The sequence below is a fragment of the Phocoena phocoena genome, chromosome 10 (assembly GCF_963924675.1).
Source record: "Phocoena phocoena chromosome 10, mPhoPho1.1, whole genome shotgun sequence".
NCBI lineage: Eukaryota > Metazoa > Chordata > Mammalia > Artiodactyla > Phocoenidae > Phocoena > Phocoena phocoena.
In genome coordinates, this window is record NC_089228.1 from 54,216,176 (window position 1) to 54,231,591 (window position 15,416).

At 43.4% G+C, this 15,416-nt stretch overlaps 1 protein-coding gene across 3 annotated transcripts in view; it reads right to left on the reverse strand.

Annotated features, from left to right (window-relative positions):
• Positions 1–2,546: 2,546 nt before the first annotated feature.
• TGFBR2 (transforming growth factor beta receptor 2) overlaps positions 2,547–15,416 on the reverse strand; it is a 91,940-nt gene continuing 79,070 nt past the window's right edge. For 2 of the 3 annotated variants that reach the window (XM_065884757.1, XM_065884755.1), the window contains 2 exons: positions 5,402–5,529; positions 2,547–2,726 (listed from right to left, as the gene is read on the reverse strand). In XM_065884757.1, the coding sequence (XP_065740829.1) occupies positions 2,547–2,726; positions 5,402–5,529 (308 nt within the window). The remainder of the gene's footprint in view (positions 2,727–5,401; positions 5,530–15,416) is intronic. The other variant, XM_065884756.1, reaches the window with a different exon arrangement.

Sequence of the window (15,416 nt, forward strand, 5' to 3'; positions counted from 1 at the left end):
GTGAATATGGAAAAGTTGGAGAGGATTTGTCTTGTGGCTTTTTCTGCACAAACTGCAAAATAACCAAATGAGGCTTGTGGACCCCTATGAATAGGAACAGGAGGCAGGAAGCTGACCTGAGTATTTTTGTTTTATTCAATCGAATAAACATTTTATTTATATAAAAGACAAACAATGCATAGAATGAAAATAAGTGCTTGACACAGTTGATATAAAAAGAGTATATAGCATTCACATTCCTATTTTAATAAATGAGTACTGGTGAAGTGTTCCATAAAAGAATAAAACTTTCCCTTTATGTAGAGTAGTGAAAAAAGTCAGTATTTTTAGGAACTACAGAATGATATTCCTTGGTCTTTTTCTTGAATAAGGGAAACAAACATAAAACAAGCCACAGTATCATCTGACACTACATTCCAGTTTTTGCTGATGACCACCCAGAAGTGATAAAGCTCTTTTGACTCTTGGAAGATCCCATAATGGACTAGTATTCTAGAAATTCACCACTAGAGGTCAATGAGCAACAGCTATTGGGACGGCCTCACCAGCCCTAAAGTGCAGGGGATTTCTCGGCACTTCCGCAGCATTGCGGGTCAAACTACCTTAACTCTCCCAGCCCACCCCACCGAGCAGGGTTCCTAAAAGTTCCACCTAATCCCAAACTTCAGCATATCTGCTAAAACCCCAATGAGATGAGACCTTCCAAAACCCAAGTAGAGCTGGTCACTGCCAGTCCCTCTCCAATATTCCTATTTGGCTGAAAATAAGCTTCAAAAACATTTTTAAAAAATTGTTATTTGCAGCATTAACACTTGTTTGTGGATTAACGAGTTTCCTATGGAGTAGTAAAGCACATTCTTTGTTCTTGTCCATGTGGACACAGATTTCCTAACTGTACGTGGGACTCCTGTGTCCCACATTCAAATTCTGCAAAGGTTGGGAAGGCAGGTGTGACTGAGACCAGTAACCATGGCAACAGTTTCTTGGAGTAAAGCGCACCCTCTGAAAGCAGAGGGGGAAGCTCTTAAAATACAAGCAAAATAGATTTGGGTTAACAGGGACCACCCAGAGGAGGTCCCCATTAGTCCAAAAGAAGGCCAGCTTCAAATCTTAACCCCAGGAAGGGAATCAAAATCATACTCTATAGTCAGAGAAGGAGTGCGTGGATGCACATTTCTCACAGGGGCCCTTGGTTGGAAGCAGGTTTAATTCCCAGACTGGGGTGGTGGTGGGTGGAAAACACAAACGTTCATGGCGGAAGTGAGCAGCTTTCTAAGAGTGTCCACACCTGCATGTGTGAATGATGTGGACCAGAGAGAACTGGAAACCATTTGCTCTCTAGTCTTACTTGAGGATCCAATTTTTTTTTTTTTTTTTTTTGCAAAATCTCCAAGTATTTAAAAAGTGCCTCGATTTTGTTAAACACCGTGCTGGCCAAGCAAGACACACGTTCAGAGTGCCTGAGGAGATTCCTGATGTGGCAGTGCTGTGCTGCTCAAATACTTTCCCCTTGGCCAAAATGTGCTCGAGTCCCCTGAAGCCCAGAGCATAGAACCTACTAGTGTTGCATAGAAAGCTGGAGACTGCAGAGAGTGATAAAAAACTAAACATAAAGAACCTGGAAGGGAGACCTGTTCCCTTTTAGGAAACAGGGAACAGTAACATAGGTATGGGGGGGGGAATTTTTTTAAAAATAACAATTTCTTATTAGTAGAACGTGTGGCAATTTCATGGGTGGGGAAATGTGTCCTGATTTTTCTGTAGCCTGTGAAGGTAAAACATGGGGCTTAAAACATTTAAGCAATTAGAAATGGAGCAAAGTTTCTGAACCAGCTGAGGAAGGAGGTTCACAAACCAGAGGTGGGTCGTGAAGCTCCGGTGACAAGTCCAGGAGAGATGATGGCACACGGGGACCCCAGGGTCTGGTCCCCAAACAGTGCGACTCCAATCAGCTCCATGGCCAGAACAGGACCCTGTACAGGGAATTATTACTTTGCAAAAGCAAGTGCAACTTGGCCACAGCAGGCTCTGAGACCTGGAGTCTCTCTCTGAAGGCAAAGACCGCACCCCCCCCGCACCCCCCCAACCCCTGTGTGCTCAGAGGCCCAGCACATGAGTGACTGCCAAGTGCTGAGGCTGCCCCAGAGCCCTTCCTTCTGTGCTCAGTGCCAAGCTCGCCCATCCAACCCATTTCTTGGGCATATTTGATCTTTTTCCTCACCTCTTTCTAGAGTATGGCTGTATAGATAGATATAAACATATATAGATATATATAAAACATAGCTATTCCATATTTATATACAGGCATTAATAAAGTGCAAATGTTATTGGCTATTGTAAAAATCAATCTCATTTCCTGAGGAAGTGCTAACACAGCTTATCCTATGACAAAGTCAAAGACATAGGATGCTTCCTGTCACCCCCTCCCCAGCTCGGGGGGGAGGGAGCGGCCCCGGGGTTCCAGGAAGCATCGTTCAGGGGCAGCTTCCTGCTGCCTCTGTTCTTTGGCCACAGGGGCAGCCACACTCGGCCAGCCGCTGGAAGAGCTATTTGGTAGTGTTCAGGGAGCCGTCTTCGGGAATCTTCTCCTCCGAACTGCTCCTGCCCGAGAGTCTGTCCAGATGCTCCAGCTCGCTGAAGCGCTCGGCCACACACTGCGCCGTGAGCCGGGCCTCGGGGTCGTGGTCCCAGCACTCGGCCAGCGTCTCACACACCATCTGGATGCCCTGCAGGGGGAGAGGGTCCACAGGCCTCTGAGAGGGGATGGCGGCTCCTGGGGGCAAGGCAGCCCCTGCCTTGTCTCTGCCGCCATCGCTCTGTCCCCGCCTGCAGGCCAGTCCCCAGCACCATGTGACTGCAGCTGCAGGCGGCCAGCGTTCCAGGGCCATCCGATCGTAGGAAGTGGGGAAATGAAGACACAGCACAAGACCCCCCAGTAGGCTCCTGGGGCACAGCAGCATCCCCAATCCTGAAAATTCCCGTGAAGTGGGCTTCTAATGCCATTTCACACCTTTCTGTTTGGTGAGGAGGGGCATAGCTTTAGGCTTTACTGTTGAGGGCAGTTTTAGGTTCATAGCAAAATCAAATGGAAATTACAGAGTTCCCATATATGCCCTCCACCCTCGCGGACAACCTCCCCCGCCATCAACACCTTGCATCTGTGTGTGCATTTGTTAAAATCGGTGAACCAACACTGACACGTCACTATCAACTGAAGTCAACCAGAACACGGTTCACGGTAATGTACAGGACGTGGATTCTGGCAGATGTGTCCATCATCATAGTGTCCACAGAAGGCCACTGCCCTAAACAGCCTCTGTGCTCCACCTCGTCACCCCTCCTTCCTCCCCCCTCAGCCCCTGACCACCACTGATCTGCTTATTGTCTTAATGGTTTTGCCTTTTCCAGAGAGTCTTAAGAGCTGGAATCATGTACACATTCCTATGTAAACAGGACTGAATATCTGAGTGAAGTCCAGGCGTTGGTCTGGTTGCGTTTTCTGGGTTCAAGTCCCATCTTCCAGCAGCTGCTGGGGAGACCCTCTGCTAGGCCCCTCCTCTCCTGCATCAGGCTGGGCCCTGTCTGTCTTTGTAGGTCCTGCAGGCTGTTTCAGAGAGTTCAACCTAACCCCATAAAGGCCCCATTCAAAAGGCCCATCCAGAAAATGCTGCCCACAATGTGTGACAAGGGTCTTCTTTCATGGCTTTAATTTTTATTTTGCATTGCAAATATTTTTGTTATTTCAAGTCATTTTTTGGAAATGAAGCAGGCACGGATTAACTAGATAGCCCAATAGGTGGAAACAGACTGTGCTCTTGCCAGTCAGAGGCCCGACCCTATCACTGGTGTCCCCTCACACAAGTGGCCAGGTGGAATGGATCAATCCCAGCTCTGCCCTGAGAATGGCACTCTCCTGTCTGCAGTCTAACCAGCAACTTTCCCTACACACCTAGGAACCTGACCCTCCCTTCCCGCCCTGTGGGTGAGTGCATGATGTTGAATTAATTGTGTAATTCACCTAATTGGTGGTATTGGTTGATGGCCCTGTTAAGAGTGGAGCGTTATTGTTGGTACACGAGTAACATTTATTTCATTCTGGCACTGTAATTACAGGCAGTAAATTAAATTAAATATTAAGCATTAACTTGAAATAAATAGGGCAACAAATCTCATTAAGAGAAAAAATGTATTATGCAAATTCTTTCCAGAATTTTATCATCATGAATAATGGCTTCATTAGAAGAACTGTACAGCAGAGGAGGCAACAAGAGTTTGAAAGAAACAATACTAGTGCCTTCTGATTTCAGAGTTAACACAAAATAGTCTTGCATTTTCAAAGCCAAAGAGGCTTTCCTGAAACCCAGGGAGAAGCCCTAGGCCACGTCCTGGTCCACGCTCTCCCCCGGCTTTATCAGGGTCTGTCCGCTGAAGTGGCTCTTGGCGAGGGCTGGCACACACCAGGCTTCCTGCTCCATCTGTCTCCTTGATTGCACCTGACTTGTGGTTTCTGTTTTTTTATCTGACTTATCTGCCTTGCCCTTAGGAAACCTATGACTTAGCCCCAGCCTTCCCTGGGTAAGGGAATTCAGCCAAAGGCGGCCATAAATGGTTTACGTCAATGGAAAGGACAGTCTTGTCAGTGAGCTATGGGCACAAGGCCCCTCTCCCTCATTCACGGCTCTTCCCTGCTGTGCCTGGCAGTCCCCAGCTCTCACAACCTATGCCTCCTTCTTTTCCTCTGATTGGGGGCATTTTGATGAGGGGAATTTCGATAGGTCTCCCTGTATGTCAGAACCACTGCCCTGCTATGGATGGATGGCCTTACCTACCATTGCTTAAAAAGAAAAAAAAAAAAGAAGCCATTAGGAAGTTCTGGAAAGACAGATTTCCTATTTGTTCCCTTGCCCTTTGCTCTTCTGTGCTTTCCTTTATCCCAGCCTCCTTCTCGACACACCTACCGCAGCCTGAGCACACAGCAGCCCCTTGCAGGCCAGCTGGCTGCCAAACACCCCTTCTTTCTCACTAAGTATTTCCTGCCAGAGCTGAAGATTCCCAGAAGAAAACATTTGGAACCCAGAAGGGAACAAAACATAAACTCCCTATAAGAGGTGAGTGGCACAGGCTGCAAACAAAATATTTTAACTCAGAAGCAAGACGGCTTGGACAATATGACAAATGCCCGTCAAATGATTCTGTTTGAGCCCTTTCTGAATGGTGGGTAGAACGTGCAATAACAAGGTCATCCCACTTTACTGAAACTTCTTTATAAAGAAAAGTGAACAGGGTCATGGAAAACAAAGGGACCTGCCTCAGATTGATGCCCAATAGCCAGGAATTCTCTCCTACCTAAGATATTACTCCAAATGAACTTCACTTGCCGTTCGCAACAGTCACTCCTTACCTGGTGGTTGAGCCAGGAGCTTGGGATTTCAGGTCGTCCTCGATCTCTCAACACGTTGTCCTTCATGCTTTCGACACAGGGATGCTCCCGCACCTTGGAACCGAATGGAGGCTCATAATCCTTCACTTCTGTTGGAGAGAGCAGACAAACACAGGGCCCTTGAGAAGGGTGTGCACAGCTAAGACACTGAGTGTGATGCACCTGTGATTACGCTAGGGGCAATTTTTAATTCTTGTGGGTTCAAATATAAGGAGGGGTTGTGGAAGGAGCTTGAGAAGTATTCAACACATGACTGTTGAGTGCCCACGATGTCCTAACAGCTGGGGACAGAGCAGAGAACAAGACCAACAAGGTCAGGGGATTCAGGTTTTAATGCAGACATCTCAATGGGGCAATCCTGGTTCTTGGGAGGTAGAAAAATCTTACATATTACAATGGTTTGTGGCCCTACAAAGGTCCACAGTACATAAATAGATTTAATATGTGGTATTAAATTTCTTGGGGAGATTCAGCCATAAAAAAAAGGAATGAAATTCTGATAGATGCTACAATACAGATTATGCTTAGTGAAATAAGCCAGACACGAAAGGACAAATATTGTATGATTCCCCTTATATGAGGTACCTGGGACAGGCTAATTCACAGAGACAGAGAGCAGAATAGTGGTTGCCAGGGGATGGGGGTAGAAGAGGTAGAGAGATATTGTTTAATAGGTACAGGGTTTCAGTTGGGGAGGATGAAAAAGTTGTGGAAATAGATAATGGTGATAATTACACAACACTGTGAATGTACTTAATGCTATCGAACTGTACCACTTAAGTTGTGAATTGTAACCACTTAAAAATGGCTAAACTGGTGAACTTTATATCATGTATAATTTTCCCACAGGGAGAAAAATCATGGGGAGTAGTGATTAAGAAAAAAATGTCTACAAAGGCTCCTTGCAATAGTAATAATGAAAAAGAGGTTCAGAAATGCTGTTTTAGATGACAGAGGAGAGCGACTGATAACACCAACAAACAAAATTTAAAAAGGTAACTTTCCTTCAGTGATACTTGCTAAAAAGAAAATAAAGAAGGATGATGTAAACACTTCATTAGGACTTCAGGTTTCAACTAAGGACAAAATCTTTTCTTCTTTTTTTAAGGGAAATTCAGGTTGCTGATTTTCTTCTAATTTTTCTTATTGAAGTATAGTTAGTTGACTTACCATGTTATATCAGTTTCAGGTATACAACATAGTTAACTCAATATTTTTACGGATTATATTCCATGTAAAGTTATTATAAAAAACTGGCTATATTTCCTGTGCTGTACATTACATCCTTGTAATTTATCTATTTTATACCTAGTAGTTTGTACCTCTTAATCTCCCTCACCCCTAACCCTTTTGGCAAGAAACCATAGTTTGTTCTCTGTATCTGTGAGTCTGTTTGTTTTGCTTGTTTTATTTTGTAGATCCCACATGTAAGTGAAATCAAGCAGTATTTGTCTTTCTCTGTCTTATTTTACTAAGCATAATACCCTCCAGGACCATCCATGTTGTTGCAAGTGGCAAAATTTCATTCTTTTTTATGGCTAATATTCCATTTTGTGTGTTGTGTGTACACACGTATACATTTTACTTTTTTATGTAGTATGAGAAGGTGTTCTAATTTCATTCTTTCACATTTAACTGTCCAGTTTTCTCAGTACCACTTATTGAAGGGACTGTCTTTTCCCCATTGTGTATTTTTGCCTTCTTTGTTGTAGATTAATTGACCAAAAGTGTGTGGGTTTATTTCTGGGCTCACTATTCTGTTCCACTGAGCTGTGTTACATGTCTGTTTTTGTGCCATACCATACTGTTTTGATTACTGCTGCTTTGTAGTATAATCTGAAGTCAGGGAGTGTGATCCCTCCAATTTTGTTCTTTTTTCTCAAGATTGCTTTGGCTATTCAGGGTCTTCTGTGGTTCCATACACATGTTAGGATTATTTGTTCTAGTTCTGTGAAAAATGTCATGGGTATTTTGATAGGGATTGCTTTAAACCTGTAGATTGCTTTAAAGAGTATGGACATTTTAACAATATTAATTCTTTTATTCCATGAATATGGGATATCTATTTATCTGTATCATCTTCAATTTCCTTCTTCAATGTCATAGTATTTAGAGTACAAGTCTTTTACCTCCTTGGTTAAATTTATCCCTAGGTATTTTAATCTTTTTGATTTGATTATAAATGGGATTGTTTTCTTAACTTCTCTTTCTGATAGTTCATCATTAGTGTACAGAAATGCAACAGATTTCTGTATATTAATCTTGTATCCTGCAACTTAACTGAATTCATTTATTACTCCCAATAGTTTTTTGATGGTGTCTTTAGGGTTTTCTACATATGGTTTCATGTCATCTGCAAACAGTGACAATTTTACTTCTTCCCTTCTAATTTAGATGCCTTTTTGTATCTTTTTCTTGTTTGACTGCTCTGCCTAAGACTTCCAATAATATGTTAAATAGAAGTGACAACCGTGGGCATACTTGTCTTGTTCCTAATCTTAGACAAAAACCTTTCAGCTTTTCACCATTAAGTATAATGTTATTTAGCTGTGGCTTTATCACAATGGTCTTAATTAAGTTGAAGTGTGTTTTCTCCATACCATCTTGTTGAGAGTTTTTATCATGAATGGATGTTGAATTTTGTCAAATGCTTTTTCCACATCGATTGAGATGATCATATGACTATTCTTTCATTTTGTTAATGTACTGTAAAACATTGATTGATTGGCAGATACTGAACATCCATAACCCCTGGAATAAATCCCATATGATCACAATGTATGAGACTTTTTATGTACTATTGAATTCAGTTTGCTGATATTTTGTTGAAGATCTATGTTCATCAGGGATAACGGCCTGTAATTTTCTTTTTTTTTTTATAATGCCTTTGTCTGGTTTTTGTGTCAGGGTAATGGTGACCTCTTAGAATTTGTAAATTGTAAATCTGACCTCGTAGTTTAGACATGTTCCCTCCACTTCAATTTTTTTGCAATAGTTTTTGAAATAAAGGCATTAACTCTTCTTTATATGTTTGGCAGAATTCACCTGTGAAGGCATCCAGCCCTGGACATCCAGCCCTGTTTGCTGGGAGTTTTTTAATTACAAATTCAATTTCACTTCTAGTGATTGGTCTCTTCAAATTTTCTGTTTCTTCTTGATTTAATCTTGGTAGGTTGTATGTTTCTAGAAATTTGTCCATTTATTCCATGTAGTCCAATTTGTTGGCATAACTGTTAGTAGTATTATCTTACGATTTTTTTCTATCTCTGTGATATCAGTTGTTACTTCTCCACCTTAATATCTTATTTTGTTTATTTGGGTCCTCTCTCTTTTCTTCTTGGTGAACCTGGCTAAAGGTTTATCCATTTTGTTTCTCTTTTCAAAAAGCCAGTTCTTGGTTTCATTAATCTTTTCTATTGTTTTCTTGATCTCTATTTTGTTTCCTCTATGATCTTTATTATTTCCTTCCTTCTGCTGACTTTGGGCTTTGTTCCTTCTTTTTCTAACTCTTTTAGGTTGTAAGGTAGGTTGTTTGAGATTTTTGTTTCTTGAAGTAGGCCTGTATCACTATAAACTTTCCTCTTATAACTGCTTTTGCTATGTCCCACAGATTTTTGAAAAGTTGTGTTTTTATTTTCATTTGTATCAAGGTATTTTTATTACTATTGCTTTGAATTCTTTATATCAGGTAAATTATTTATCTGTGTTTCAGTAGGGGTTTATCTTGTTTCTTCATTTGAAATAGAGTCCTCTGTCTTCTCACTTTGACTAGTTCTGTTTGTCTCTCTTAAATTAAGTGAAAAAGTTATCTATCCTGATCTTGAAGGCATATCCTTGTGTGCATCCCTATGCAGTCTGCATGTGCCCTTTGTGGCTTTGGTGGGAGAGCTGGATCTGAAGTGAGCACGGACCGTGTCTTTTCCTGGGGTGCTGCCTCTGCTCTGGGGCAGGGAGCAAGCAAATCTGTCTGTGTGCTCTTCAAGAGTGGGGTCTTGGTTTCTTACAGTCCTCTGGTAAGCCCCACTGGTTTTCCAACCAGCCAAGGGGGCTCATCTTCCAGTGCCAGACCCCAGGGCTGGGGTGCTTAATATGGGGCTCGAACCTCCTGCTTCCCAGGGAGGATCCTGGAGCTTGTGATACTCCCTCCTCTTCTGGGTCATGCAGTAGGGGTGTGGGTCTGGACGAGATCACTTGTCCTTGCCTCCTACCTGACTTTGAGTGGTTCTTTCTTTATAGCCTTTGTTATAGAAGAGCTGATCTGCTAATCTTCAGGTCATTCTCAGAGAGATCTGCTTTATATGTAGTGGTAGTTTTGACATGTTCATGGGGGGAGGTTAGCTCAGGGTCTTCCTACTCTGCCATCTTGATCCCCCCTCATGTTCTAGGGGTCGATATCTTTATAGAAGCTTCCTTGAATATCCCCAGAGCGATTCTTTATTAGACGTCTGGGGCAGAGCTCTACTTTAGGGTGTACAGCCACTGCTTATCTGTCTCACTCGACCAGATGGTGAGCGTCTGCAGGCAGGTTCAGAGTCCCTTTCTCATGCTTGTATTCCTGGCACCCATGGCAGGGCCTCCCATACAACAGGCTCTCAATAAATGCTTTGTTGAGTGAATGAATGGATTAATCTTAGATCCTGTCCAAAGTGGCCAATGCATAAACTCTGGGTGAATATTAGAACATCTATTAATTTAAGTGGGTGGGACAATACCCATGTCAGTGCATCACAGGACAATTTAGAAAATAAAATCACTCCAGTACTGAAACATGCCTGAGCCAAAAGGGAAGAGTGGGCTGGATTCGCCATTTTCCTCCAAAATAAATAGGACCTTTGGCCTTTACTTCAAAATAACCCTGTTTAATGAGTGAAACTTTCAATAATTTGCCCATCCAGGCTGAGAACTGAAGAAGCATTTAAGGCGAAATGACATTTTGAAAAGAGATGGCTTGTTCTTGTTTATTTGATTTTCCCCCTTTCCCAGAACCTTACTTGCATATTTATCTTTTTCCGCCTCACCCAACTAGAAGAGCTGGCAGGGTATTTTCCTTTTCCTTAGTTGGGATGAAGCCCTCCCCTCCTCCACCACTTTGAGACAAGCACAAACCATCCTTCTGTGTGTCTGCATTTGCCTTCAAGTGCCCATAGCACTTAATCTGTACTGCTCTTGGGGTGAGATCTGAACTCCGATTTGCATGGTATTTATACACCTTCTTTCTTTCTTCTAGTCCCTTATCTTTTACTGGACTGTAAACTCCTAACACCTAAGGCAGAGGCTGAGTTTTGTGTCTGCTGAAATTGTGCCTTATACACAGTACGCTTTCAATAGATATGAGCTGGCTTGAATTCAAGCAAGAGATAAGTTCCCAGTAAGGGTTTACTCTGACCTAAATCTTCTTTTCTATAAAATGAATGGGCTGAACTAGATGACCTCCATGTCCCCCTCCAGAGCTATCCTGTAATTCAATCTAATCAAATACTGATGCTCTCTTAGTGCCATGCCCTGAGGTTTGTATAATATAATATAATATAATATAATATAATATAATGTAATATGATTTGCATATGACATAAACTGCTCCTTAGACAATGTATCAGTCCACTGACTCTCCATTTCCAACTCTTTTGGCTGCCATAGCAGATGTGGTTGGCAGCCTGCCTAGACCTCCTTTACCAAGCCAAGAACACCACAGCCCCGAGGTGCTGCAAACGCTGAGTTGTAAGGGCTCACAATTTCTCCCTTCTGTGGAGAATTACCCTTGGTTGATGGAAGCTTCCTGGCCTGGAGGGCAGTCTGTAGCCAATGACGAATTAACATGGGAGTTTTTTTTTTTTAATTGGTATAATTGCTTTACAATGTTGTGTTAGTTTCTACTGTACAACAAAGTGAATCAGCTATACATATACATATATCCCCTCTTTTTTGGATTTTCTTCCCATTTAGGTCACCACAGAGCACTGAGTAGAGTTCCCTGTGCTATACAGCAGGTTCTCATTAGTTATCTATTTTATACATAGTAGTGGATATATGTCAATCCCAATCTCCCAAATCATCCCCCCCACTTCCCCCTTGGTATCCATACATTTGTTCTCTACATCTGTGTCTCTATTTCTGCTGTGTAAATAAGATCGTATAGACCAATTTGTTCAGATTCCACATATATGCCTTAATATACGGTATTTGTTTTTCTCTTTCTTACTTCACTCTGTATGACAGTTTCTAGATCCATCCACGTCTCTACAAATGACCCAATTTTACTCTTTTTTACGGCTGCGTAGTATTCCATTGCATATAGGTACATCTTCTTTATCTATTCCTCTGTTGATGGACATTTAGGTTGCTTCCATGTCCTGACTGTTCTAAATAGTGCTGCAGTGAATATTGGGGTGCATGTGTCCTTTTGAATTATGGTTTTCTCTGGGTATATGCCCGGTAGTGGGATTGCTGGGTCAACACGGGAGTTCTAACAGTCTGTCTCACCCCTAGAGGACATGACTACTGTGCAATTCGTGCTCCAGAGCTCCCCCTGGGATAAGGCTGATGGTGGTGCAGATGGAGAAAAATGAGACTGTTGCATTTTTCTTTTTGTGCCTTTGATCAAATAATGTGAAGAACTGCAGAGAAAGCAAGTCAAAAGGTGAGTGGGGTTAGTTCAGAGAGTGCCATCTTTTAAAATAAATACCATCTTTTAAAAATTTTGGAAATGCCTCTAAGAAAAAAAGCAAACAGCTTAGAGAGTAAGATCGAGTTTAGCACTTTAAAAAAAAAGTGCTAACGGTATGCATCGTAAGTAGGGGTATTATTCGTTGTGTTTACCCCAGACCCATCATAAACTAGAGATGAGGACTTGGAAAACAGACATCAACTCTTTGTGCCTTAGTTTCTGTATCCACAAAACAAGAGAAAGCGCAAGTGCTGACCATCATTAACACAGTCCTCCCTCAGTACTTGTGGGGCGTTGGTTCCAGGACCAGAAGCAGATACCAACATCTGCAGATGCACAAGCCCCATATTTGCCCCTCTGTATATGTGAGCTTTGCATCCACGATTCAAGCAACCGTGGACTGTAAACACAGTACAAGATCTGTGAGTGGCTGGATCCGCGGATGCCGAACCGTGGATGCCGGCCGAGGACACGCTTACTACCCTAGGACGCTGGCCACAGGGCTCAGCACTCACCCTGTGCACCCACGCTGGCTCAAGTCCAAGAGTGTCAGGCCGGCGACTGGGGTCCACCCTCCCAACGTGCCCCAAGGGCAGCCCTCAATCAGCAGCAGATGGGGGCTGGAAGATAAACCGGGCTTCCTTGAGCCGGGGGTGTGATGCTGAGGTGCACGTGGGCTCTGTGCACTGCCAGGGTCCCCAGTGGGATCATGCTCTGGTTGTCCCCATGGTGACCTGCCTGCTAGCATAGGGCTCATTAGCTCCCTCCCCTTCCTGACTCACTGCCTGTTCCTTCTCTCCGTGGCTTTTCCTGCCCTCTTTTTCCTACAGAATGTCAGCTCAGGCTCCTGTTCCAGGGCCCGAGGCACCCAGCCCAAGGCAGATACCCCGCTCACCACGGCAGGACCACCTGCTGGGACCAGGCTCCCTCTCGCGCCTCAGCTGCCTGCCTCCCTATAGGCGCAATGGGGACCTTGGGATTTCCTTGAGGGCTTCACACAGCCTCTGTTCTAAGAAAGTTTTAGATCTCTCTGCTCTTCTTCCCACCCCCATCCCATCCTCCCCACCACAGTCCTTTCACTGAGGGCCACCGCCCCATCCCGGCCCCACAGCATCTCTTTGTCTGGCTGGAGGCTCTCAGGAGAAAGTCTGCAGTCTCCGGCTCTGGAGCTCAAGAGGGGACCCAGGCAGCGGAGATGCTCACTCCCTGAAAGTCAGCATCTGGTCTGCAGCTGCTGTTTTGATCATGGTTCCAACTTCATAGAGCCGTGAAGTTGTTGGCAGTTTTTCCCTGAGCACAACCCTGACTTTTATATCTGCCTTCCTTCCAAATTATCCTGCCTGGAAATGCAGGAAGATGAAGGCTGCGATTCCAGGCTCTCTTCACTCCTCTCCCACCCCTCTTTTTTTTCTTCCCTCCTTTCCTTTTGATTCTCTTGCATGTTTTGTCTGCCTCACAGGCTGCAGCAAGCTGGGGTTGTGTTTCTCCTCTTGTGAAAATACTTGCTCTGCTGGCTGCTGTGTGTCAGCTGCTATTCAAAGGCCGACATGGCCAGGGATTTGGAAGTCAGCCAGCCTGGGGGCCCAGTTGGCTCGGGTGACGTGAATATTGTGCCCGCTGTGCTCCCAGAGGGGGCCCTGAAGGACCCACCTTCCTCCGCTTCCCACACACCACACACGGTGCAAACACTTGCATGGACACCAGACAAGCCGAAAGCCAGGACAGAGACTTCTTTGTAGAAGAGAACAACTCTCCTGATTTGTCCTGGAGGGATGGTGAGTTCATGGCTTTCCTCCTTCTTTATAAAACAGTAACACACTGGCCACCTCCTTCCATTTGTTCCCTCCTCAAGCAACTCTGAAAAACCTGTTTTCTTGGTTTCTCTTTTCTATACTTTCAGATGACCCAAGTGCCTGAAGTAACAACCCCTGTTATTAGCTATCCCCTAACTCTATTTTGTTTTTCTTTCTGCAATCATCATACACACCCCCAGCCCTTAAGTTATGATTTTATATCTATTCATGCAGCACTTGTCTTTCTAGCAGAGTAGCTCTTCATTAGACACCCAGTCCCTTGAGGACAGGGTCTCTTTTTTTTTCCACTGCTGCATCCTTCGCATTTTCTTTTAATTTTTATTTTAAATTGGACTATAGTTGATTTACAATTTGTGTTAGTTGCAGGCATACAGCAAAGTGATTCAGTTATACATATACATATATATCTATTCTTTTTCAGATTCTTTTCCTTTACAGGTTATTACAGAATACTAAGCAGAGTTCCCTGTGCTTAGTATTTTTTTTTCCTTTGAGGTCATACTGTACATTTTTCAGGTATTATTATTATTTTTTAATTAATTTATTTATTTTTGGCTGCATTGGGTCTTTGTTGCTGCACATGGGCTTTCTCTAGTTGCAGCAAGCAGGGGCTACACTTTGTTGTGGTGCACAGCCTTCTCATTGCTGTGGCTTCTCTTGTTGCGGAGCATGGGCTCTAGGTGTGCGGGCTTCAGTAGTTGTGGCATGCGAGCTCAGTAGTTGTGGCTCGCAGGCTCTAGAGCACAGGCTCAGTAGTTGTGGCGCACGGGCTTAGTTGCTCTGCAGCATGTAGGATCTTCCCGGACCAGGGCTCAAACCCGTGTCTCCTGCATTGGCAGATTCTTAACCATTGAGCCACCAGCAGGTCCTTGTTGATTATCTATTTAAAATATAGTAGTGTGTATATGTCAATCCCAAACTCCCAATTTATCACCCCCTGCCGGCCAACCTTGCTCTTTTGGTAACTATAAGTGTGTTTTCTAAGTCTGTTTCTATTTTGTAAATAAGTTCATTTGTATCATTTTTTTTTTTAGAATCCACATATAAGCAATATCATATGATATTTGTCTTTCTCTGTCTTACTTCATTTACTATGATAAGCTCCAGGTCCACCCATGTTGCTGCAAATGGCATTATTTCATTCTTTTTAATGGCTGAGTAATATTCCATTGTATATACATACCACATCTTCTTTATCCATTCATCTGTTGATGGAAATTTAGGTTACTTCTGTGTCTTGACTATTATAAACAGCGCTACAATGAATATTGGGGTACACATATCCTTTTGACCCATGGTTTTCTCTGGATATATGCCCAGGAGTGGGATTGCTGGATCATATGATAGCTCTATTTTTAGTTTTGTAAGGAACCTCCATTCTGGTCTCCATAGTGGCTGTACCAATTTACATTCCCACCAGCAGTGCAAGAGTGTTCCCTTTTCTCCACACCTTCTCCAACATTTATTGTTTGTAGACTTTTTGGTGATGGCCATTTTG